Source organism: Pyrgilauda ruficollis, unplaced genomic scaffold, assembly GCF_017590135.1.
Source record: "Pyrgilauda ruficollis isolate IOZ18807 unplaced genomic scaffold, ASM1759013v1 scaffold36, whole genome shotgun sequence".
Taxonomy (NCBI): domain Eukaryota; kingdom Metazoa; phylum Chordata; class Aves; order Passeriformes; family Passeridae; genus Pyrgilauda; species Pyrgilauda ruficollis.
Genome location: NW_024525045.1, coordinates 3,921,647 through 3,947,655, shown reverse-complemented (window position 1 = coordinate 3,947,655; position 26,009 = coordinate 3,921,647). Strand labels below are relative to the sequence as shown.

The following is a 26,009-nucleotide window of genomic DNA, read 5'->3' as shown; positions in this document are numbered from 1 at the left end:
AAAACGTGTTTGCAGCTCCCTCCCTGTATTTGTTTTAATTTCACTTTTTACTAAACTTGCTATGTCTAGAGTGCTATGAGTTTCTTTTCACTGATCTGGAACCTTAAGTGATCCCTTCTCAACTGATTAGTGTGGTTGTCCTTCTCATTATAGCCATAACTAGTCTGCTAATCATAATGATTTAGTTGATACATAATTTATTATTGACATTAAAAAAATTCACTCTGCAGTGCTACTCTATTTCAAAAGCAGAGGTCTTTGCATTTGTAGTACTCTAATTAGAGAATTGCAATGATTTAAATGAGCTGCCTCATAAATAAAGATGTCCTTTTGAGTTTAGTTTTAGGTTGTTGATTATTGCTTTAATTCTTAAATAGAACTGGATAGACACTTGTAAGTGCCAATGGTACCTTTAAGGAGGGCTCAAATATTGAACAGAAATGATTGTTTTTTTAAACACTGTTAGAAGTTTAAAAGTTAAACATGTTGTATTTAATATTGTAGTAGTTAAATGGGCATTTTGCTTTCTCTTGTTGGTATTGTACTTTGGAATACTTATCTGCAGAGAAGATAATGTGTTGGACAGAGGAAATTCGTATCACCTCACGAAAAATGTTTTTTTTGTTTAGCTTACCATTCAGTGTAGGAGGCTCTTGTGTGTATATGAAGAAAGAAAATTGCCCAAAATAAGACTTCTCAAACATGGAATTGTCCCATATTGTAATATCAACAATTAAAACTATTCCACAGTGGTACATATAAAAAGAAGCTCAACTTTTTTGGCAATCTGTCATGTTTAACTTCCATTTTTCTGTAACTTCTAAAATACTTTCATTCCAACTCTGTTGTTTTAGTCTTTCTGTAACATGGGCAAGGCCTCTCTGATAACCTTTCTTGCTTCCAGATGAGTAGATTATGGTTGTACAATAGGGATCTTGTTCTGAATACAAAGTAAAATAGCAAGAAAACGTCCCTGAGATAAAGTAGTTAAGGTGCTGAGTTATTCTTAGAGGAAGTAGTTTTCCACTGTCCTTCAAAGGGTATTTACAAGGTCAGTTTATTGTATGAGGTTGAAGTCCTCTAAAAAAACCCAACCACTAAACCAAGCAAAGAAAAAAACCCAAAACGCTTCATAATATTTAAAATACCAACTTTTCCCCATTTGTTGTAAATGACCCTCTTTGTGGCACACATGGGTAAAACATCCAGTTACTGAAAGGCTTCTGCAAAGCAACTGCTTCAGGAAGAGATTATTCAGAGCAGCTCTTCCTTAGGTGAAACACCGTCTTCTTCCCCATATATACACATTCTAAGAAACGTCTTTCTGGCACAGGTAGCTTGAACATTATTTTAAAAGAGTTTTTACTGCTTCAAACAGAGTTTTAAATCCTTATACTGTGTTAGAAGGCACCTATATTTTGGTGTTGCTTCCTCATCTGAAGGTACAAACAGCTGACAAGTCTCCAGTTTTGCTAATGTTGGGTTTAGGTCACTACAGCAAAAATGGAGGCATCTTCCAGCTGGCGTTCCTCAAGTGCCTTCTGAAATCTTTTTGAAGGATAAAGGCAGTTCTGACTCACTGGTAGGCTTTTTCGTCTCCTTGCTGTCTTCATAAAGAGCAGTGTGAGGTATTTTCACATTTGCTCGTTAGGAATAACGAGGAAAGAGTGATATGGAGATGTCTGTTTGAATACTCATCCTCAAATGATGCTAGCGCTGATTCGGCCTTTGATTCAGTTGTGCAGTGGTAGTAGGAAGTGAACTTGCTGTTTGAAGAAAGTGGAGGTGGAGCTAATCTTCTGTTGCCATTATAGCTGTGAATATTTATTCAGAAGAATAGTATTATGAGGCAAACCAGTTACAGAGTTAATTTTTCTCCTACCCATTTTAAAAATGACAGGTATTTTATAACCTTTCCAAACAACCCGTTCTAATCTGTGTGTGGTTGAAGAAAAAGGTCTTGATGGTCTTGGATTTAGAAAATCTGTGCTACTCTGCGGCAAAGACCATGTTTACCCGAGGTAATGAGTAGAATACATGAGGGTATGCTCAGCTGCTGGGAGTTATTTTAATAGTGCTGAATTTTGGTTTGGTGCCAATTTTCCTGACTTTCAGTAGCACCTGTGCAAGTCCCTGTTTCCTGAACTCTTGCAGAACTGGCAGTAGTCTGAGTCTGGTTCAGAGCTGGTGTTAGGACAGATCAGAATGCTTCCCTAGAATCTCCTTTACTGTGGAATGTGGCCTGGAAACCCTGGAGTGGAAGGAGCCATCCTGAGCTGGAGCTGATGAGTGCTGACAGCGTGAGCTGTGCAGTCAGGTGTCCTTGGAGTACATTGCTGGTTCTGCTAATGCGATACAGAGATACAGGAGCTGATTGTGTGTAGAACAATGTCTTTGTTAGCTGGATTTACTGGCTTCACTCTGCTTATGAAACCACTATAACTTCTGGACCCAAACAGCCTTTGAAATCAGTACTCTGGCAGTATAAAATTCCTTTAACCTACAGAGATTAATGAATAATATTGACATCAGAAGTGCAGGATTACTAAACAAAGCTTTAACTTGCTTACATGAAGAAACTGTTTCCAAATCTTTGTTCCTGTAGGGTGTTATGTTTTGGAACATAGTTTTGTTGTGTGGTAATGTGCAGTTCTTTGCACTGCCAGCATTATGTTTGGTGCATAACTGAGGATATTTTATTGGCAGGGATGAGGAGAAGAAGAAATCTAATTTGGCATTTACCAGCCTTCTGAAAGGTATTATCTTGTTAGAGCTTTTAAACTAGACTGACGTGTAATCTTCCTATGCAGTGGTGTGTCTGGGTCTCCAGAAGTGTTGTAGGTCAAGTAGTGTGCTTTTTCCTAGGTTGAAGTGCAGCTTCTATCAACACAAGGATGTGTTCTGTGAGAGCTTTTCCTTGCCTTGCTGCCTTCGCCACACACAAGAGCAGGAGGCTTAATGAGCAAGAACTTAACTTTGCTGGCCTGACTGAATTTTTCTTCTTCCTGACTAGCGCAACTGTGCTAACAGGAGTTTCTGGAGTGTGGTGGCTCAATGTGTTGTGTAAGCAGAAGGCCTTTGTCTCTCCTACATCCGCCTTTCCCCACACACTGGAGATATCTATCAGTGAAATAGTTGTGACATGGCAAAGCTTTATGTGGTAGTTTAAATACATAGCATTGGAATAGAAATAACTGAAGTCTCAGATTCTCAGTGTTTCTGCAAAATTTAATGGATAGTGCTGATTCTTTTCTTAATTAGAAGATTTTTAGTGGGCCTGTTCTTTCCTACTTGCCCAACTCTAAAAACAGACAGGAAAAAAAAACCCCAAAACATGTGAACAAATATAAAGTGAAACAAAAGCTAAACTTCTGTGGAAAACAGGTACATGTATGTTTTTTTTTAGTCTTTGAACCCTTCTTGGAACTCCTGAAAGCATGAAATGTTACTGGAGGCTGGGTTTTAAACCAGAAACCTTTCTGATTAACTTTGTGCTGTGCCAGATATGCACTGAATGGGATGTGTTCTTTGTTGCTTTCTGTCAAAACTGAAAACAAAGGTAATTTCTCAAAGTGTAGGACTACAAATGTAAATAATGTATGGAAAACCTAATGTATGGTAAATATAATTACTCTGGGAAAAACAGTTTTCCCTCAGATGGAATAGCTGTGGAGCGCAGATTCAGGGAAACCAATGGTATGAAGAGAAATATAGGTAAAGGCTTTATTATAACATACAATATGCACTTGGCCCATTTTCTCCTTTTAATGATATATTTAAGTTACAGAAACTCACAGTTTCTGCCTTGCTACCTCCAGGGTTTTTATCTAGGTCAGGGTGAGTAGGTTGATGCTGGTTGTGATTCTCTTTCCCTCTTTACTTCATGCTGTACTTGCTGATCTAATTCTGAACGTCCCAGTATCTGGTTGCCAAGTGTCTAATGACATCCCTTGCAGGACTGGAGCTTGTTGGCAGAGGACAGGTACTATCCTTCCCAAAGCAGTTGTAAAGGGATTCTCATGAACTTTTAAATTCCATGAAGACAACTGCTGAATCTTCTAATCTACTTATTGTTATCTGATGAGGTAAAACTGTGCTTTCTCTTGATTTTTTGCAGCCCCCAGAGTGTAATAGGGGCAAAACTTCAAAGTATTGCTTCTGTCAAGCCTTCAACCAACAAAAGTAGACTTTCAAATGCTGCATACGCTTAGTCATTCTGACTTCAATGCTCTCCTTTTTTTTCCCCTGCTCTGTTGGTGAACCAGTGGGACATGGACTAATTATACTTTTCAGGGACAGTGGACAATGATTATGGATTGTTGGATATGTTCCACTGTTTCTAGGGGCTTCCACATAACTTGAATGTTTACTCTTGGCTCCAGCTTGTCAGGCTTTTCTCTAAGCAGAGCATTTTGTTTGATAGAGCTGTGGTTATCAAAAGGAGGAGTACAGCAAAGCTTTCAGCAAATAAACAGAGCTTTCGAGCACAGGCTTATTGGTGCTGCTGTTGCAGAAAGAACAATATTAATATTAAATGGCTGAACCAGAGTATTCCCAAGGAGATGGTGCAATGTAGAAGGATTTCAGAAAGCCATGGAATTTTTAGGCCCAATACCTTAATAGTAGTTTTGTGTAATTGTGTGGTTAGTTGGGATGATGGTTCATATATTATCTGTAAAAGCAAAGGAATGAGTAATTCTGTTAAAATGGGGCTGAAGATGTGTCATACAACTTCAGCAGTAGCATTTTCTGAATGAGTTCTGCAAGTGTGATTTGTATAGGGAGCTGTTAGAGGGGTGGTTTGAAATACATGCTCCTTGGGATATCAAATTCAAATTTCTCAAAACATGCATTTTCAAAATTGCGAAAAATTGAGAACAATTACTTCCTTGGATTTTTTTTTTTCCAGATAGCGAATTTGTGTTAAATAAGAAGAAAACTGTGTTTAGTAGAGTAACTGCTTGCTTAAGGCTTGGGATTGTGCAGGTTTACATTTCCTTTAATGCCTTTTTGGAGTTACTCCCTGCTCCCATGACTGCAAGAGTCAGCACATGCTGTGGATAGCTGTGCTGAATAACTGTGGGAGTAGCTGTGCTGTTCAGGTGGCCTGCCTGGGCAGCTGTTGGGCCAGACAGAATAGCACTGAAGCTTATGATGAAGTGTTGGCAACTGAAGTTGCCAGTCTGATCTTTCTATAGTTGTGCTATTTTTTTTTGTTGTTGTTGTAATGAATCTTTTGGTATCTGTCCAATCAGATGGTGAATTAGTGGGGAGTAATCTGGGTACCAAAGGTATAAATGCGGAGTAATCTTCTCCCACCATAAACAGCAAGTTGTATGGCATAAGTTTCCATGATATTTGTCACAAGAATAACTTTTGAATAGCTTTGAAACAAAAAATGTGATGACCTGGTCAATAAAAATAAAGCAAAAATAAAAATTTCTCACAGCAAACTTCCTTCTTTGCACAAGATTCAAGACTGTTGGTGACATACTTTAAAATGACTATGTACAGATAACTGCTTCAAGAAAACACAATTACATGATGTGAATTCTGTCTCTGATACCAGTATTTTTTAAATTTTGTCAATTTTCATTTCATCCTGTGTTATTGCACAGCTCTCTGCCATTTGTGTTTTTAGATGGGTGAAAATTGTTTTGTGGTTCACTTGAAACATAATCAATGCAGTGTTGTGGATCCCTGTCAAGTCAGATGGTGGTAGCAGAAGTATAGCTAGACAGAGCACACAGGTCACCAGCAAACAAGGGAAGACAACGGGCCTTTTATTGGGCTCTGAATGCCTGCTTGGAATGGCTGCTGATGTTCAAAGCATTGTGTGCTACTTCAGACGGAAATATGTGCCTTTCCATGGTTTCTGATGTGGTTGTAAAACTTCATAAAATCTGGCTTTCTAAAGGACTTAAGTCAGAGTTGTGTAGGTTGGGAAAAAACTTTAAGATCATCAAGTGTAGTAGGAAGACAAAACAGCCTTTTTTTAGCATAAGCATGGTCTGAAATGCCCTTATGAGGATGTGATTTACCCTTCATATTCCAGTCATGTTGTACACCCACTTACAATCTTACAGTCTCTTTCCATCATTCCCACTAATCCAAACTACTCTTATCTATCGTGGGTGTCTGGTTTTGGTTTAAGACTTGTCCATTTTAAGAACTTTTAAGAAATTGTACTTCCTGTGATAACTCTTTAGGTTAAGAAACCTGGGTGAAATTTAATTTGCATTTGGTGTGGTAAATATTTTGCACTGCATTTGTACAGCTCCTGCAGTCAGACTCTGGTACAATGAGAATGTCTTGGAAGTGTGTGTGTGACTAAGTAGGTTCTTTGTCTTAGTGGTTGTCCATTAGTGAAACTGGTAGTGAAATTGGTAGTGAAATTGGTTGCCCATTTAGTAAAACTGTGCTACCAGGAACAGAAGAACACAGAGTACCTGGCAGTTTGTTTAAATTAATTACAGTAGTGACTTGAGGCATATTTCATTTGTTACTTCCTTTTGTGGTTAGGTATTTAGAAGGAATTAGTTGCTCCAGGAAACACTTTTGGAAGCCTGTTTTCTGAAGGTTTGCAAAAATTGCAGTGCAGTGGGAAGAGCCGATGCCTTTAAGATGCTTGCATCATTTTAAACGAACAGGTGTTTGTTCAGCACAGTCCTCCTCCGTTCCTGTTTGCATATTCATAGAACTGTATCTACTATGGCTCTGTAGCTGGTAATGATCTGAAGTCACACAGCACCTTGTTTTCCGAGTCCTCACAGAAACTGCCTCTAGTGGTCATGATGGCCTGACACATTGACACGGAGCTGTGGTGGCTTTTTGGTTTGGATTGTTTGTTGTTGGGAGTTTTCATTTGTTTGTTTTGAGGGTTTTTTGTTTTGTTTTCTTCCCCCCTCACTCCAAATGCTCAGGCACTTGAGGAGGAAGATGAAGCAGAAAACTGGGAGGGAGAAACATGAAAAACTGGGTTGTGGTTTGTTGCTGTGAGTTGATCTCCTCCAGGTTTCAATGGTAGCAGTGACATGGTAATTGTGATGAGTTTCTTTGATCTGACTTGTTTTGGGTGGCAGGAGAAGAAGTAATTGGATGGTCTGGTATGGGTGGGGAAGAGGCCTTCCTCTGTCATTTGCCAGCACATCTCAGGATGGATGCAAACTGATTATCATGGTAGAGCCCCAAGCGTTGAAGTGCTGGGAGCAGAATCAAGTAGGGACTGTTGTAACATTTGTCTTTCTGCTGGTCTGAAATTAAGCACAGTTTTTCTTTTCTTCAGTGTTTCCTGATATTCTTTCCAGTATTGAGTTGGGGCTGGGAAGGGACTGTGTAGATTTGAACACCACCAACTCCTGCTGCTAGAGATTCTGTAAATAGCCACAAGCATTACTTGTCTTCCTCCTAGCAATCATATGACTGCTGCTTGTATAGTTATACTCACAAATCTAAGTATGGAAATACTACTGCTGGCTCACTTCAGGCTATTCACTGCAAGTTTAAAGCTACATACACAAATATTCTGACTTTATATGTTTTGTTACCAAAACGTTGTGAAAGATTGATACTGTTAAAACAGTGATTCTTGATATTAGCTTTTACTTTAGAACAGACTTGTGACTTTTTTGACTGTTTGTCTTTTAATTTTGTATAAAGATGTATTAAACAAATATATTAAGTTTTATTTTATCTATTATTATACTGTAAGTGACTGTTTAATTTTGAGAACTCAAATCAGTGCATTGAACTTGACCCTGTTGTGGAGTACAATTGCAGAATGAATGCAGAATTGCTGAGTTTGAGGTAGTAACTACTGATCTTAGCTCTAAATTAGCTATATAAGTACTCATTTAAAAATATCTTTTTATCATTAGATCTGTTTCCCGTTGTTGTTTCTTGCTGTCCAGTAGATGATGATGATAATGTTGGTAATAAGGACTGTTAGGTGTTGAATATGCAATTGGACTATTTAGAACTGAAACATCAAATATGAAATATGTAGTTAGGATGTCTGCCTAATTTCTCTAATGCTGAGCAATCTTTGAAATGACCTATGAGATTTATCACATTTGCCAAGTAGCTTGGGGAAGATGCTGAAGTGGGGGTATCACAGCTTCTCCCTCGACTTGCCAACTTTCAGAGCAATCAGGTTTGCTGCTCTTGGTTGTTAGAGTCTGAAGGTCACTGGGGAAAATATTGAAAACCTGACACTTGCAGAGATAGAGGGTGTGTTTGTAGTTGGAAAGTAGGAGGGATGGTCAGGGCGATTTCAGAAAGGGTGTGGGAAGAAAAGGTATGCATCACAAAAACAAAGCTTTTTTGACTGCTTCTCTGGAAGAAACCTGTTCTAAAAGGGCACTGTGATTTTTGAGGGCAGCTAATGTTTGCTGTTATTGTTTGGGTGCATATTCAGGTTACTTGCAGAATAGTCTGAAGTTTCAAGTTAAAACTCCTATGCCTTGTTTAGTTTTGAAAACACCTTTTGTCTTGTTTTGCTCAGGAATTGAAGCTTGAACATACTGAGAATTTTGCAAGTGATTAAACTTTTGCTCACTCACAACTACAATTAGAAAATTAAATTGGAGCAAGAGTATTTTTACCCCTTATCTCATACCATCACTCAAATGTATATGGTATTGTAGAAACTGCATCATGGTAACAAAGGCTGTTGGACAAACAGTTCTTGTACTCAAATAGTAATTAAAAGTATAAATACTGAACCTTGGATTCTTTAAAATCTGAGGCTTAAGGCATATGGAATCTGTTGAAACAGTTTTAAGCCCTGAAGTACAATAAGGGAATGTGTAGAATTAGGTGAAGAAGAATCTTAAAGATTGCAAGTAGAAATCAGGTGCTTTGCATTTCATGAGAACATTCTACAAATACTCTGTAAAAGGAGTGTTGAATGGTGAAATTGGATGTAGGGATCTGCTTGCCCTGCTGTGACAGGCAACTTTAGGTATTTTGACAGGTACATGGTGCACCAGTCAGTTGTTACAGCAGCTCAGTCTGGAATATAAATTATGCAGCCACACACTTTAATGGTTTAATGTATTAACAATAGTAAATATAAAGGGGTTCTGAACTAAGGTATTTTCTCTGATTAATCTGTGTTGTTGTGGTTTTTTTATTAAGGTGTGCAAACAGATTTGGCTAGGCCTATTTGATGATAGATCATCAGCAATTCCAGACTTCAGGGATCCACAGAAAGTAAAGGAATTTCTACAGGAAAAATATGAAAAGAAAAGATGGTAAGATACCTTTACTTTTATAAAGATTGCCCTCATGAGGAGAAGTGAAGATGGACTGTTTGCTCTCATTTTGAGTGTTATTTCCTTCTTTGAGTGTGCTCTTCAGACTAGATTACATAGCTCTGTAAAGTGAAATGATTTCTGAACTTTAGAGCTCCTACAGGAAGCAGAGAAGACAAACTAAACAAGTTTCTCAATGTTCATATTGATGGAATAGAAACGGCTTAAGAGGATATCAACAACAGTGTAAAGTAACAGTTTTGCAAACTGTTATTTCCCGTCTGATTTATTAGTATGGGAAAGGCATGTTTTGTATTGAATAAGTGCTAAAAGTATTGATGACTTTAAATTCTAGTCCATTAAAAAAAATCTCTCTCATATTTAAAGAATGGGTACTTTGCAAACTGCTGATACAGTCTATTGTAGGATCAGGGTTTCAGGAGCTAAGCTGAGATCTGCCAGTTGTCAACTTCAGACTCAAGAATTTCTCATGTGAAACTTGTAAAAACCATTGCTCTTCTTGCATGTAGGTATGTTCCTCCAGAGCAAGCAAAGGTGGTGGCATCAGTCCATGCATCCATATCGGGCTCTTCTGCCAGTAGTACAAGCAGCACACCTGAGGTGAAGCCACTCAAATCTCTCTTGGGAGAAGCTGCACCCGCACTGCACTTAAACAAGGGCACACCTAGCCAAGTGAGTGATGACTGCTGAGCAGCACAGAACTGCTCTGCAGTTCCTTGTTACTCTTTCCGTGGCACAGAAATTCTTGCAGCAACAGCTGCTGTGATCTGTAGGAACTAATATGATCACTGTATGTCATATTTTACTGAAGTATATGCATGTTTGCAGATCAGGTACTAAATGAAGTTTATTTCAATTCACCAAATTGATTTTTTAGTGGTTATTTTCAGTAAATAAAGTTTTCCATTGTGATAGGATTAATTAATTGTCTTTTACATAAATACCTCTAAAGTTTGGACTTAATGTGTTATGTTTTCATTTTTGCATTTTCTCTTTGAAAATAAGAAAATGATTGGTGTTGTTAACTGAGATTAGTAGTGAATATGTGGATGAAAGCATGTCATATTTATTATGGCTTCCTATGCATTCTGAAACTGTCTTAATTGGCTTTCAGGGGACATCTGTATGCTGTAATGTAAAGTCAAACAACACTGTGTACTTAGACTTTTGGAGGGAAGACAGTTTGTTTGAAAACTGCCATCAAGATACAGGCAACTCTTGAATGGACCTCTTTTAACTCAAACAGTAGAAAATTGCAACTTCAAGCCCTGCTATTAAATTCTTCAATTTTTCTATCCTTACACTGAATTCTAATGATTTTTTCATAATGTGGTGAATAACTATTTTCTATGTTGTAAAATTAAGTTTTGTTGCTTGTATTTGTACAGTATTTACAGATTCAAATACAAAAGCTGAAGTTGCTAATAATATATTGCTACTTTAGTCTTCTGGGTGCTATTAAACCATGTAAATCTGCAACAGAGTTCCTTTAAGAGCCAGAGTAGGAGCATAAATAGTCTTCCTCATACTGTAGGAGGAGGGTGTGTGCTACATTCAGCATCTTAAACTTCAGGAATAAATGTCTTGTTAAAGAAATAAGCTTAGTCTAGCCTTCTAATATTTTGTAAATATCAGTTTGGTAAAATATCACCTTTTTGTACTAGCTAATTGAAATCTTGTTTGTAGTCTCCTGTTGTAGTTCGATCTCAAGGACAGCAGCAACAAGAAAAGAAACAATTTGACCTCCTCAGTGACCTTGGCTCAGATATCTTTGCTGCTGCCCCTCCTCAGTCAACTGCTACAGCAAATTTTGCTAATTTTGCACACTTCAACAGTCATACAGGTAGGTATTTGGACTACTGTATCCCTTTTAATTGTATAAAATGTTGCTTTAATTTTGATGGCTTTTGGCTAAACTTCATGAGGTGTATGTAATCTCTGTGCCTTAGGAATGTTGTATTGTTGAAAGTTTATTTCAGGTCTTTATAAAGAAGGGTTGAAGACATAAAGACTGACAATTCTGCTTTTGGAAGTGGGGGTTGCTATAGCTATTCTCTAGGATATGTGTGATTACACTGCTTCTGCCTACTACTAAACTTTAGGTTCTTTGGGGGAGAGAGTGAGAGAATGAGTAATGAAATGTTGGGAGAATCTGATATTAGACCTTCAATTTTCTTTCTGAAAATTATTAGGACGAGTATTCATGAAAAGCAAGCAGATACAGAGACTTAAAAGGAGTTCAAATGCAGTGATAATAAGTGCCAATTTGTCAAAGGAAAAACCAAGGCTTAGCCAGTTTAAAGAGTGATCTCATCTTTTGTGTGTGTGTGTTTGAAAGCTGAGTGCCCATGTGAGCAGTATTCTGTAGTTTCAGGGAGGATAAACAAGCCTGGAGCATATGTATTGACTGAGGAAAGAGGATAGGCCTTGAATTCTTAGAGGATGACTTCAGTAAAATATATTGAACCCTCAGGGTTTTTTTTTCCCAGCCAAAGACTAAGAGCCATGAAAGTGTATCCTAAAAAGAAAGTCAATTCTGTGGTCACTGAAGTTTGTTGTTGCTAGCTTGCCTTGTAGTTGTGGGAAAGTACCTTTGCCTGGTCTGAATGGGCTTTTCATCTCATTGTTCTGAGAGAAACTGTGATGCTGCTAAGCCACTCAGAATTAGAGAGATTTCTTGCAAATCAGTCCTGAAACTGTTAACAGCAAAGATAAAGTATCATAGACTGGACTTAAGGTTCACACCTGACGAACTGAGCAAAATACCAAGATTTATCCAAATTAATGTGAAATAAATGTCTGAATTCAGTAACACTGCAACAGCAATTGTTATTCTGTGTGTTCTGTAAAATCCTTAAAATTAGATTTCTTGTTAATCATAATTTTGTGGGTGTATTTAACTGGGAGAACTTGTGCTGCCAGTGCTGTATAGTGTTACTGAAAAGGCTGCAGATGGTTAATTCTTTCTAATAATTTATTTCCAGACTTGTTGCTGAATGATTATTTATATACCCTTTATTATTTTTAGTGCTTTTTAGGAGATAAAAATTCCATTAAAGCAGTATTTCAGTACTGTGTTCCAAATCTAGGTAAAATTTCATTGTGTCTCTGCTGGATAATTTTTAGAAGGATAGAAAGCTATAGGAACACTCCAGAATAAATAAAATCTGAGGAGAGAGTCTGTTAATTTCTGGCCACAAACTAACCATTGTGGTCATTCCCATGACTTCTTACCATAGGTTTTAGAGCCCCAAGCAGTATCAGGGCTAGTAAATCAGTTTCTAAAAGACAGAAACCTGATTGTGAGTGTGTGGTAGCTGAACATGTATTGCAGACTTGTTACCTGAGGGTGTTTTCTGACTTGCTGTAGTAAAATGCTTGTAAGGCTTATCTTGTGTGCAGTAAGTACTGGGTGGTGTTAGTGAAAAGAATAACAAAATGTTACAGACTCTTCCTTTGGAACGCAAGGAGGGTTGATCAGTCTGCCAGCTTTGGCAAAATTGAGTTTGAAATGCTCATTAAGGAACTGTATAAACATGTAATTTTTGTTAGCAATTACACACTGCTAAGGAGGATGGGAAAATTTGCACTTAGTCCAGCACTACTTTCTTGAAGTTTACAGGCTGGTCTTCTTGTTTTAGAGCTTGGTTTTAGCTGTGTGTATAAGGGATGTACACAATACCAACTAAATCACTGAAGAGACCAGCAAACATAAGATCCTTCAGTATAAGTTACTGAGTGCAGCAGCTGATAGGAAAATATTAACAAACTTGTGCTGTAATCTGTGAAGTGTAGATGTAAATCTTGAAAATTATGCAGGAACTGCAATTTGTGATGTGTTTCTGCTTTCCAAGTTCTTTAATGTATTAAGCTCGTTCAGGATATTGTTGCTAATTGAAGGGGAAACATATTGACCTTATATTTGCTGTTGGTATTTAATTTACGGAGTTCTGTAATTTCTGCAAAATCAAGATTTTGCAGATGGTACATGACTGATTTGTCTGTACTTTATAGATTGGTAATCGCAACAAGGATCACATTTTTTGGCATGTATATTTCTTAAAAACTGATGAAATAGATGACCTGCATAAAAGATTTTACAAAGGTGTAGTGACACAGCACAACTTCACTACTGATAACATGGGAGAAGAGGCTTTATCTAGAAAAAGCAAAATAATATAAGAGTTATTTTGTAGAGATTTTTTTTTTTTTTACTTTGGGTATATGTAGATTTTATTTTAGTTTTTTTCTGTTTAGCAGTGTTTCGTACCTTTATTGCATATGAGGTAGTACAATCCTCACAGAAGAAACTGCAGAGATTGTGGGAGGAGCTGGCATTGCCATGACTGGTGTTGTCATCCCTGGCTGTAGCCAACTTTTGGCTTTTGTACTGCCTTGTTGGTCTGCAGTGTCAAGAGCAGCTGTAAATCCCTGGCAACCTGCAACCCTCTGCAGTTCCTGAACTTACTTAGGATTGTTCTTGGGTTTTTGTGTGGAGAACTGAATTTTGGAATTGGCAATCTACATATTGTCCAGGTGCAGGAGAGTACAAGTCTTACCTGGTCTTTACTTTTGTGTCACATTTACAAAGGTTGAAGTTTTACTGCATAAAATAAAAGAAGATTAATATCAGAATACTCTGCTGAAGAGGCTTTACAGCAATACTGTTTGAACATGGGCTCACTTGAAGGTCATCCTTTCTGTGTCAGCTGATACAGTAAAATGAAGTGTTTTGTGATGTAATATGCTCCAGTTTTTCATTTGGACCCAAAAGATATTTCATTTAAGATTCTTTACATAGTTTTCTGTTTGTGTGAGTGGTTAAAAGGAATAATCTTGCCCTTATTCTAGAAGTGACATTTACATACTTAATCCTCTTTGGTCAACTAAACATCAGTCTCTTGCCTGTCCAATTGATGCGTTAGGGTGAAAGTATCACTTTCATTTTTAAAGTAAATTCTTAATCTATTCCTATTAAAAAACTACTGGTTTAAAAACCAAAACAACTCAAACTTTGGGATTTGGAGTCTGTAAGATGCTTATGAACCAATACAGCGGACAGACATCATGGAAGTAATTTTTTGTCTGTGCCAACTTTTTGCATACTTCAAAGGTGAAAATAACTTTCCCAAGATCTTGCTTTCACTTGAATTTTTTTTTCCTTGCTGACTCTCATGCTGTGGTGGGTTCCAGGTGCCCACAGGGCTGTATGTTCACTCTCCCATCAGCAGGGTTGGGGGAGAAGACACAAAAAAGCTGATGTGTCGAGAGAAAGTAACTGGGCAAACCAGACTTGACTTAGTTTGTTGACACATAATAATAGAGTAGGATAGGTAAAAAATCAAACCAAACCCACCTTCATCCCTTCTTGTGAGGTATGATTTCACTCCTGACCATATTAGCTCCTCCTCATGAGGGGGCTGGGGAATGGGCATTGCAGTTAAGTAGGAAGATTTTGTCTCTGTTGCTACTTCTTCCTCATGCTGTTCCCCTGCTCCAGTGTGGGGTCCTTCCCCTGCCATGGGATATGGTCCTTCTCAAACTTCTTGGAATGTGAGCCTTTGCCATGGGTGTCAGTTCTTCTAGAACTGCTCCAGCATGGGTCCTTTCCATGGGGTGCCGTCCTTCAGGCAAGGTCACAGCTCCTGCCAGAAAACCTGCTCCAGCAGCAGCTTTCCATGAGCTCCAGCCTCCTCATGCCTTCCCTACCTGCCCTGGCATGGCTCCTGCACAGGCTGCAGTGTGAATGTGTTACACCATGGTCCTTCATGGGCCGCAGTGGCACAGCCTTCCTTACCATGGTCTTCTCCATGGGCCTGGAGCATGTCCTTCCCTCCCTCCTAGCTGGCCTTGGTATCTGCAGTGTTTTCTCTTGCATTTTCCTCGCTCCTCTCTGCCGCAGCTGCTGCACACTGGTTTTTAACCTTTTTAAACACAGTGCCCCAGCCAGCACTGCTGGTATCCTTAGCTTTGGGCAGTGGTGGGGCAATCTTGGAGCTGCAGCAGCTGTGCAGCAATGGGGGCAGCTTCTGTTCTGTCCTCACAGGGACCACTCTGGCTGCTCCCTGCTGCCAAAACCATGCTCTGTAACATAATGCTTATGCACATGGTTTATTAAATGTAGTATCGAGTCCAGCCAAACCTCATCCTCTCTCCCAGGCTACTCTGGGAAAGAAAATGCAGGCACTTTCCTCCTAATTTATATTAGCAACATTGTGGAGTACAGTAATTTGTATTACAATGTTCTTTCAGTTTATAAGTCTGTGGTACAGATGCTTTTGAATAGAAATTAATTGAAATAATAAAACTTTTAATTAGCAGTATCAGATTATTAAGTTACAGTACTTCAGCAATCAGCATAATTTATTCTCTTTGTATATACTTAATCTGCAAAATCTCTCCAAAATAAACAAACTTTAACCTAAAAATATAATGTATTGCCATCTGTTATTCCAGAAGGTGTTTTGTGAGCTTCCTTTAGATGGGAACTCAAGTTATCTTTATAAAAAGGTTTGGTTTGCATTTAATTAAAAGCATTTTTTTTTCTTGCTTATAATAGTGTTAAAGGGCTTCTGTGGACCTTACCAGTTAGGTGTGCAATCCCTGTTGAATCTATAGATGCTTGAATGTCCAGCTGGTCAAAATTAGATTAGTGTTAACTTCTGTTTTCTCCTATAGTATGGCACGAAAGGAAGGCGAAAACTGAAATTCTGTTTGAAATTTCCTTGGGTTTTATTTTGTGGATACACTCTATGAATGCCACTGCTACTGATTTTCCATATTTCTGTACTCTGATTTAGTTTTTTTAAAGAATGAATTTTCCAGTTAAATGAATTTATAAATCTAGCCAAAACTATTCAAGCTGTGCCAACCAAATCACCTGAGGAAGAAGCACTTGGTGTATGAGGAATTTGAATTGCCAGTATGTTACAAGAATACCTTCTGATTTTTATGCACAAAGAAATGTTCAGTTAGCCTGCAGGTTCTAGTTTTGGAAACTAGTTATTTTGTACTTTATGGCTGTTTTTTCCTGAGCAGCCAGCACTGTAAGCACTTAGGGTTAAGCTGGAGTGGATTCCATTGGTTCATGCAGTTGTGAGTAGCAGCTTGTGTGGGAAGGACAGAAGCAGCATTAATTTGATCCAGCTCTGTGATTTGTGAGAGCGTGTTCAAAGACAACTTTCAATTGTAGAATAACATGTAATTTTCTTCATGTCAAAAGCAGCATGGTAGGACATAACACTTGAAGGCTGTCATGACCATGAATTCAGTTAATACATCTGTTTTTGTGTTTATTTCCCATATCCATTAACATGTTTTGTTCCTTTGCGATTTACAGCGCAGAACTCTGCCAATGCAGGTTTTGCAAACTTTGATGCATTTGGACAGTCTAGTGGCTCGAGTAATTTTGGAGGTTTCCCCACAGCAAGTCAGTCTCCTTTTCAGCCCCAAAATACAGGTAGAAGTCCTAGCACTTTTGATTAATACTTAATTGAAATAATCCTTACCTTTATGTTGAAAGGTACCGAAGTTGAGTTTTTCTTGCATCTGCCTGCTTTAATGTGATCAAGCCATCTGAAGCTCTGGGGAAACTCAAAATGAATTCCTTGTGTTTGGTGTTGATTTTTTTTTTCCCCTAACGCTACTCAGAAGTCTGATTTATGGCACTGTGTTTGTTAGCTCTACACCTGAAATAACTATGAAAAGAATAAACTCTACTGCTTTTAATAAGTATTGAATTGACTGTCTTCTAAGAGAAGCACTTCAGTAGATTCAAAAGGATGTCACAGTACCAAACAAGTGTGTGTCTATGTATATGTATAGCATATGCACACACTTAAGTATGTTTGACTTCATGTGTAGAGCCTATTGCTGATTTATTTTGCTTTCCTTTAATTTGATCATGCTTTAGAACTTCTGCTTGAGTTTACACTTGCTGTTTGTCTAGATCTTTGGCTGACTGACTTTCTTTTCCTTTTTTTTTTTCTTTTGAGTGTGGTGTTGTTTTAAACTTTTTTTTCAAATTTTCTTTCTCCCTTCTTATGTTAACTTTAACCCACACACAATTTCTGGCTGTCCAGCGTTCAGAACGCTTTCATCTAGCTGCAGTTTTGGTGAATTTACTTCAGCTTTTCCTCTCCAGGCTGTACACAGTAAGTTCCACGCAGTGGAAAACTCAGCTTGCTTCATTTTATGCCATTGTAGTATAGCACTTCCATTCCTACTGTTGCATATGTTTCAACTTGTTGCTTATGCTTTTAGAAAGTTGTGTTTCTGTTTTAGAAAGTTCTGTAGTATGAGTGGAATCATCAACAACTGTTATAAAATGCGATACACTTAATGGAACTACTCACTTAAATTTAAGTATGTGACCTGCCTAGATTAAATTGTCTGGACAATGAAGAGATGGAAGCTCATGGTGTCATACTTGATCTGAAGTTCAGTTGTGTGGACTCACATCAAATTTCCAAAATTGATGTATCTCTGACTTCAGTGGAGATTTATGATAAAAAAGCTGTGCTGTGTCTTCCCCCAACCTCCTTCCTGATTGGTTGCAGTCTAAAACTCTTGAGAAAAGAGAACCAAACTCTCTAAACCTGGGCATGAAATCACGTAACTTTTGGGTTTCCAGGCACTTTTTTTTTGCTTAGGATTATGGCTGACATCTGAAATGACTAAACATTGAACCACTAAGTAAATGTAAATAGTAGCTATTTGTTAGCCACATATGGTAGGGAAATGAAGCTTCTGTATTTTGAATACTAAAGATTAAGACAAATAAGTCTTTTTCTAGGAAGCTTTTATTATTGAAATTACTTTTAACAGCTGAAAATAGCATATAGTTTTCAGGATCAAATTATGACTGTGGTTTAAAGTGTTGAAGTTTGGGGTGTTTATCCCTGATACACAGTCAAAACACTGTATTATAATATTTTTCTGACGGCCCACTGAACTCTGAAGGAAATGGCAAAGAGCCTTAAATGGGTAGGATGGGGCAGGCAAGCACATTGCCTCACATAGTCACAAAGGGAGGGTTATTGTACCATCAGTTACAGTTGGAGAGACTTTCTAACTTTGGAGCATTGATCATGTTTAACTTAATTTGTTACAGGTGGAAGTGCTGGATCAGTGAATGCTAATTTTGCTCACTTTGATAACTTCCCCAAATCCTCCAGTGCTGATTTTGGATCCTTCAATGCTTCTCAGAGCAACGCCACAGCAACTGCAGCCAGTAAAGCTGCAGTGAATAAACTGAATCTTCAGTCAGCTGACAAATATGCAGCTCTTGCTAATTTAGATAATATCTTCAGTGCAGGGCAAGGTATTAAACTTTATTTTTTGCCATGGTTATTCTATATGTGTATAGTTACCACAAGGATGACTGTGCTTGTTGAAGTACTGTAACAGTATTTCAAAATTTCCCTTCTCTAAGTGATCTCTAGAATTTTGTGTCAATGTACCCTTAAATGTGCAAAATACGAGTTTTAAGACATTATTCCAAAATGATGCTTTTTGGGAACCTATTTCCCATTGAGATGAGTAGTTCAAAATTAAAATATCTAAATAATCATTACTTCAATAGTGAAAACATACAAAAATACAAATCTGTATTTTATATTTGTACTAAAATCTATAGTGGATGCTCTGGAATGAAGAGCTGCTGTTGTTGCAAAGAGCTACCAGAGCAGCTTTCTTACCTGTCTGCCACAAAAACAGCTGGCTTTAGTTTTTCATAAAATAGGAGCAGTGATATTTGGATTTAGTTGATAGTAAATTGAGGAGAAAAAGCTAGTTATTCTATTACTCAAATATAGTTCTTCTTGAATGGCGTGTTAAAAATTATGTTGATTTGTACTCCAGAGGTTAGTTCTGAAATGGATTATTTGAGGTTAGGTGTTCTGTTCATTTTCTAGTTGAAGATGAATGGATTATTTTTCTAGGAAAACAAAAGCTCTTTGAGGCTGCAGAGTACCTATAGAGGCAGGACATTCTGCTAACAGCTAATGCCTCGTTAAATACTTTTTCCTCTATGCCCTAGTGCATATTTAATCTTTAAGTCTGCAACCGTCTGTGAACTTTCATTTAGTTCTCAATGTCAGCAGGCAGAAATTGAAACCATCTCAGTGTGCTTAATCTTCTTGCTTTCTTTCTAGGTGGGAGTGAGCAGGGAAGTGGCTTCAGCACAGCAGTGTCCTCAGCAGGCCCTGCCTTGTCAGCCCCCAACCAGTCAAGTGCATCTTCGGACAAGTACGCGGCGCTGGCGGAGCTGGACAGCGTGTTCAGCTCCACGGCCACCTCCAGCAACGCGTACACGGCCACCAGTAACGTCAGCAGGTACGCTGCCCGCGCCCCGCGCTGCTGCTGCAGCAGCACAGAGCAGCTGGAAGTCCTTTCTCAAATCTGGTGTTCTTATCTGAACGGGGAAGCATTGAATGAATTTAGAGGTACTGCTGAAACTGTATCTCTTGTTTTCAATAATGGCAGGACTGAGGGATAGCATACTCTAAGAACGCTGTCCGTGGATTGTTCTCTGCACCTTTCTAGTCATGACATGCTAAACTTGTTAGTACTTTGCTCTGCAGAGTAGTTGTGTGCATACTCAAAATCATAGGATCATCCCTGAAAAAAGAATTCAGATATTTATAACGTATATGGTGCCACCCATTTCTTTTTCTGGATTGCTTAAGGAACAAATACCAAATGCCTGTTAGGGGCTTGGTATTGCAAGTGCCCCTAAGGCTTCTGCTAAGCAACCTTTATGCTGTTGGCCTTAGCTCTATCTTTCTTCTGCTGCTGTTGGTGGAGATGACATTTCATTGCTCAGCACTAGTGAGAATGTCTGACCCTGGCATCAGGGAGGTACTTTGCAGTCTGCAAACTGCACAAAAGTGTTCATCCCCTTTCTTTTACATGCCAGCAGTAACTGTAACTTGTATTTAATTATTAAACAAGCAATTCTGACTTCACTGAATGAATTGTATAAATTATTTCCAGCAATGCTTTTGGAACAGTACCTGTAGCTGCTACTGCACAGACACAGCCTGCATCTTCAAGTGTGCCTGCTCCATTTGGAGGTATGGAAGTATTACTACCACCCTTTGGGGACTGTAAGCAAACAATCTAGTAATTTTTACTTGATAATGCTCTGCTTTGATACTACTACTACTGAAGCTAATAAAGGTACTATTAACAAAAAAGTACCTCTGTCAAAATAACTGTATTTTTATTGTATCTTATACATTCCTGAGTTTTGGCCTAATTTTAGGCATTTATGTGTGTTTGTTTAAAGGCTGTATAGACTTCATGTGAGTCAGATTTGCTGTTAGAGAAACGCTTGCTTAATAAAATGTCTTTAATCTTTCAGCAACACCTTCCACAAATCCATTTGTAGCTGCCCCTGTTGCCCCAGTGGCACCTTCAACAAATCCATTCCAGACCAATAGCCGAGGAGCAACAGGTTAGAAAATAAATACTTTGAGTGTTTGAGAAACTTTCTTTAAAGAATTGCATTGATTCTTTTTTCCTGTGTCTGTGTAATATGTTTCTTAAAGATGTTCTGTATTATCTGTCCCTAGTCTATTTGAAGTGTCGTGTGTTTGCTCAGTGTTGAGGTGCAAGTCTAGGATTTCAGATGGTGGCAATGAAAAATGTCAAAATGATCTGTTTGAGCTCTACCTGTTTATAGTGTATGTATCACCAGCTGGCTTCCTTCCAAGACTGTAATCTTGGCTTTAGAGCATGCCTTATAAAAGGAAGCTCTGAAATCAAGGATTTTGAAAGCCCTTCTTGTTAATTTCTTTCTTTATTTTGAAGCGTGGAAAGCTCTCAAAACAAGAGCTGGAGTCAGAATCATCCCAAGGCTCTTGGGATGCTAGCTCCTCATCAGTCCACTTAATTACTACATTAGTGTCTCTTTTTTAAAGCGTATGTTTAATCTTTACACTTTTTTTTTTATATTAATTTTCTGTGGGATGGTTCTGTAGAATCTTAATTCTATGGGCAAAACTTCATCACTTTTGAAGAAAGCAAACTTCTTTAAAACTATGAACTTGGATTAGATGGCTACTAGGTTATGCTGATTTTCCTCCCCGGAGCAACTGCTAAATTTTGACACTTTTATCTGTTAGCTGGACTTCAACAGATTAAAATCTGCTGATGTGTGCATTTTGCCATTTGAGTTGTGGGTTGCTCAGTGATTTAGGTAGGCTGAGTTAAAAACTGATTTGATAAATTTGTGTCCTCTGTTGAAATTATTTCTGTTTTCAATTCCTTTTGAGATATTATGCGGGTAAATTTGTTAGCTATTGTTAGATATTTAATGCCCAAAATACCCTTTGTCTTTATTTTAATCCCATTTCTAAATGGGCTAGTTTAGATCATCATTAAGAATTTGTAGCCTCTTTAGATAAATTTCTTTGAATGTGGCACCTATGTCCTTCCACCTTCTATACAGCTGTCCCTGGCTTGCTGAGGTTCCAAGCCTTTGGCAGCATCCTGATGTTCCACAGTAGGTGACAGAGATAATGTGTATAAGTAAAGATAATGTTCAGCCCCTTTCAGTGTAAGGTGTAAACTTACGGATTGTGCTTTTGTGTTCTTCCTGCATGAACTTTGTTATTTAGTACATGGGAGATCTGCTTTGTAGAGCTTATGTCTGATGGTTTTCTAATACTAATCTATTGCTGGTCATGCTGTTGATGAACTGTTTGGTACATATATGTGTATCTATTTCTCTCTCTCTATATATATATAAAACTAAGAAATGACTGTTCAAGAGTGTATAAATGATTTGACATTGTCTGGTCTCTTTGTGGCTTCCATAAGGCCTCTCGGGAGCAATGCACTCTCACATATTTCCTCAGGCTCATTTTGGTAGGTGGCCACATTTGGTATCAAGTTTCTTGTGGCTAATTGTTCTTGCTTGTAAAAGCTTATTGACAGCTATCTGGTTCTCTGCACAAAGAATTGTGGAAGACTTCTTAAAAATGGAGTGGGTGTGGGTATTTGGCAGCTGGGCAGAGGGAGAGAAGAGCATACATAGACATCCTGTCGAGCAACCAAAACAAAACCATTATTGGTATCATCCATGGTCACCATATAGTGCTTATGAATGACTGTTGAAGTTTATGCCAACAGTAGTTTGATGCCTTTTGGGATATCCCAAGTCCCCTGCTGATTTTGTTGTGCTTCGTTTTGCTGTTTTAGCCAAGTTTGCTGTGGAGTAGCTGCTCTGCTCACTGTAACTTGAGAACGGTGTTAGTACCTTAGTTTTGCGTGCACTTGTCTACATTTTGTCTGTATAATGTCTTGCACTTGAATGCTTTTGGGGTAAATACTTCAACTGATAATTAAGCTGTATTAAATTTATTTTATTAGCTTTTTTAAACATAGAGCTTGCATAAAATGTAGCTTGTAACATGTCAAAAGAGAAGTCCTGTTTAACTGGCATAGAATACCTGGTGTCTGTATTTGTACCAAAAACCTTCCTATACACTTCTCTTTTCAAGAATAACTCCCAAAAGACTGAATAATGGTTTTGTTACTATACTTTTGCACCTCATGTGCTCCTGTTTATTTGGTGAAGGCATGGGGAAATGCTTATGAGCTTGTGTGTTCTTTACTTGAAATATTCAGCAGAGAATCAGATGAAAAGTTTTGGTCTTTTTTTGTTTTAAGTTCTACCTCAACAGTAAGAGGGTTTGCAACAGAAACTTTGTGTGCAAATAATGTGCATGGTGAGAATCTCCTTAAAGACATTAAAGATGGGATGATAAAATGGGATGCATGTATCCCTTTGTATTTTGTTTTATTTTTTTAATTTATAACCTCCTGTAGTGCAGCTTGAAATAGGAAAATCCTTTCATGCTTTTCTCAGAAGGAGAAAAACAGAGGGGCTTAGGCTGCCTGAACCTGCTTGCTTCTTATGTGTACAGACTTCTACCAGAAAAAGTGTGGGGGAAATATATGATAACACTGAGAACAAAAAATAATTTCCTCTTCAGAAAGTATATCTGAATGTGCTGGATCTACTAAATTTTAAATAACACCATTCATTTTTAAAGTGTAAAGGCAAATTGTGCACCCACTTGGTGGTGATGGAAGGGAACAAATCAGTTCAGTGGCTGTGGAAGTTGAATCAAACTTTCATCCAGTCACAGAGGGCATCAGAAGACTTTTAACATGGTCTTATAGCAATCAGTTTCATGGAAAAAAAAAAAAAAAAAAAGATTTCTTACAAATAATTGCATGTTATTTTTTGCCTACTAGCAGCAACATTTGGTACTGCATCCATGAGCATGCCGGCAGGATTTGGAACTCCTGCCTCCTACAGTCTTCCTACTAGTTATAGTGGCAACTTCCAGCAGCCCACGTTCCCAACCCAGGCAGCTTTCCCTCAACAGACTGCTTTTGCTCAGCAGCCAAATGGTAGGTCTGCATATTTTAGATAACCTTGTCTAAATCAGAAACATGGAGAAAATGGTCTGTCTATAAGTTGGCAATAACGGGAGGATATTTATTTCTGCATGAACTTGATAGTAATGTTGATGAAAGGTTCCCACACTGTTCTGGCACTGTAGATGAGTCTTCTGACGTGGCTGGGTGCAATTGTGTAATTACCAAACTGAAATTATACCAAAATCTCATACTGAAATGGTAAGTGTTCCCAGGCTTTAAAGGGGTTTTAGGTAAGAAGGGCTGTTTGGGGATGTCTGCAGCACGCTATTACACTTTCTCTAGCTTCATAGAACGCAAGCAAGAGAAAATTGGAAACTATTTTCTCCCTGAATTTATATGGTATAACATTGAAGAAAGCATATATGTAGAAATTGGAGATTGATGAGTTGTGAACAGTTGAAAACAAACAAAAAGCCCAGCCACAGTGTTTTACACTTACATTCCTGATTGTGTTTAAGTAGGATCAGTCCTGCTGATTCTGCAGTTCAAACTTACTCTTAATTTTGGCTGGGAGCTGCAGTAAAGAACTCTTTGAACATTGTTTACTAGTATATAATATTTTTTTTTCCTTTTCTTTCCAAGGAGCAGGTTTTGCTACATTTGGGCAAGCAAAGCCTGTAGTAACTCCTTTTGGACAAGTTGCAGCTGTTGGAGTATCTAGTAACCCTTTTATGGTGAGTTGTTGCATGTCAGTGACTTCTGTATGTCCAAAGAAGAATAGTCTGTAACACTTAATTTAGAGATACACAAAGATTAGGGGGTTTCTTGCTTTTAATAAGGGAAGGAAGCATGTGACTGTCCTCACTGCCGCTCACTATTCAGATGATATGCCATTTGTAAGGATGGTCAGATCAAAGCAGAGGTACATTCACACATGTTCCCAGAGTAGTGTAATTCCAGAGAAGCAGCAAAAAGCAGATTGCAATATAAAACAGAAGTATTCCCCAGTAGGTTTTTTTAAATATATTCTGATTTATGATTTACAATGGGAAAAAAATCCTAAATACTTGCCTTATTTTTCTTTGTTCCTTTTCCCCCAGGCTGGTGCACCAACAGGACAATTTCCAACAGGAAGCTCATCAACCAATCCTTTCTTATAGCCTTATAGACACTTTACCCAAAAGAACTCTTATGTGGTCACATAACATCTCTGCGCCTCTTGCACTGTTGTCTTGTTTCACTGATATTAGCTTTAAACACAAAAGAAGTCTTTAAGAAGTAAAAATAAAAGCCTGCATTGTGTACCTTTAAAAAGTTTCAAAAAGAAAAAAAAAAAACCACCCGACACAAAAAACAAGAAAACCAACCCCCCACCAGGTAATAACGTGCAAAACAGAGGGCTGTGGTAACATCCTTGAACCTGTGAAGTGGCAGGTAAAAAGTAGCGGTATCATGTGTATTAAAATTGGCTAATAAGTTATTGCAGATACCACATTCATTATGCTGCAGTACTGTACATATTTTTCTTAGAAAATAGCTATTTGTGCATATCAGTATTTGTAACTTTAACACATTGTTATGTGAAAAATGTTACTGGGGAATAGATCAGCCACTTTAAGGTGCTGTTGTATCTCTTGGAATGAATGAGCTGCATCATTTTAACCATTGGTATTGGAAGTCACAAAGTTAAATTGAAGGTTTGTTCATTTCTCAAAATGTTTTCCTTTCCTAAGAGCTCTTCTATTTATACATGCCTAAATCTCTAATGTTAGAGGGATACCTGTCTGCATAATAAAGCTGATCATGTTTTGCTACAGTTTGCAGGTGAAAAAATAAATATTAGAAAAAAAAACCTGTGTAGCATTATTTCTGTGCAGTAACATTCATTGATGAAAATGTACACACTGTGTCTTGTACACAGATGAGGTGTCCAAACCAATGTGTTTAAAGGTGAGCTAAGCTTAAAATTTTCACATACCTCACTTGGATGTGTTTCTTTTTGTCCTTGTGATGAAGCTCGCTGTTCTAGCTCAAGTGAAGTGACCTGTCACACAGAGTGTTAGGTGAGGTTTGGATTGTTTGGATAGAGTATGTCATGAGGGACACTGGAAGCACTGTGAAGTGTAGTTATTGGAGAGAAGGTTTGCAGCAAAAGACACCTTGTTATGGGTAACTACTGACAGGCTCTGAACAAACCTTAGTTGTATTCTGAACAGAGTGTGTAACAGCAGGCCAAGGGATCGCAGATGTAATAGCCCTTTCTTTATTAAAAATTGATACATATCAGTAAGAGCTCCTGTGAAATATTTTTTTTTTAATTTACAGAAATATTTCCTG

At 38.0% G+C, this 26,009-nt stretch overlaps 1 protein-coding gene across 10 annotated transcripts in view; it reads left to right on the top strand.

The window, feature by feature from the left end:
- AGFG1 (ArfGAP with FG repeats 1) overlaps positions 1-25,958 on the top strand; it is a 36,904-nt gene extending 10,946 nt beyond the window's left edge. For 2 of the 10 annotated variants that reach the window (XM_041475742.1, XM_041475750.1), the window contains exons 3-14: positions 9,139-9,254; positions 9,785-9,947; positions 10,962-11,118; positions 16,615-16,734; positions 17,270-17,428; positions 18,388-18,597; positions 19,430-19,610; positions 20,271-20,350; positions 20,641-20,733; positions 23,544-23,702; positions 24,315-24,406; positions 24,773-25,958. In XM_041475742.1, the coding sequence (XP_041331676.1) occupies positions 9,139-9,254; positions 9,785-9,947; positions 10,962-11,118; positions 16,615-16,734; positions 17,270-17,428; positions 18,388-18,597; positions 19,430-19,610; positions 20,271-20,350; positions 20,641-20,733; positions 23,544-23,702; positions 24,315-24,406; positions 24,773-24,832 (1,590 nt within the window). In that variant the 3' untranslated portion in view covers positions 24,833-25,958. The remainder of the gene's footprint in view (positions 1-9,138; positions 9,255-9,784; positions 9,948-10,961; positions 11,119-16,614; positions 16,735-17,269; positions 17,429-18,387; positions 18,598-19,429; positions 19,611-20,270; positions 20,351-20,640; positions 20,734-23,543; positions 23,703-24,314; positions 24,407-24,772) is intronic. The other 8 variants (XM_041475743.1, XM_041475744.1, XM_041475746.1 and 5 more) reach the window with 8 other exon arrangements.
- The last annotated feature ends 51 nt before the right edge of the window (positions 25,959-26,009 follow it).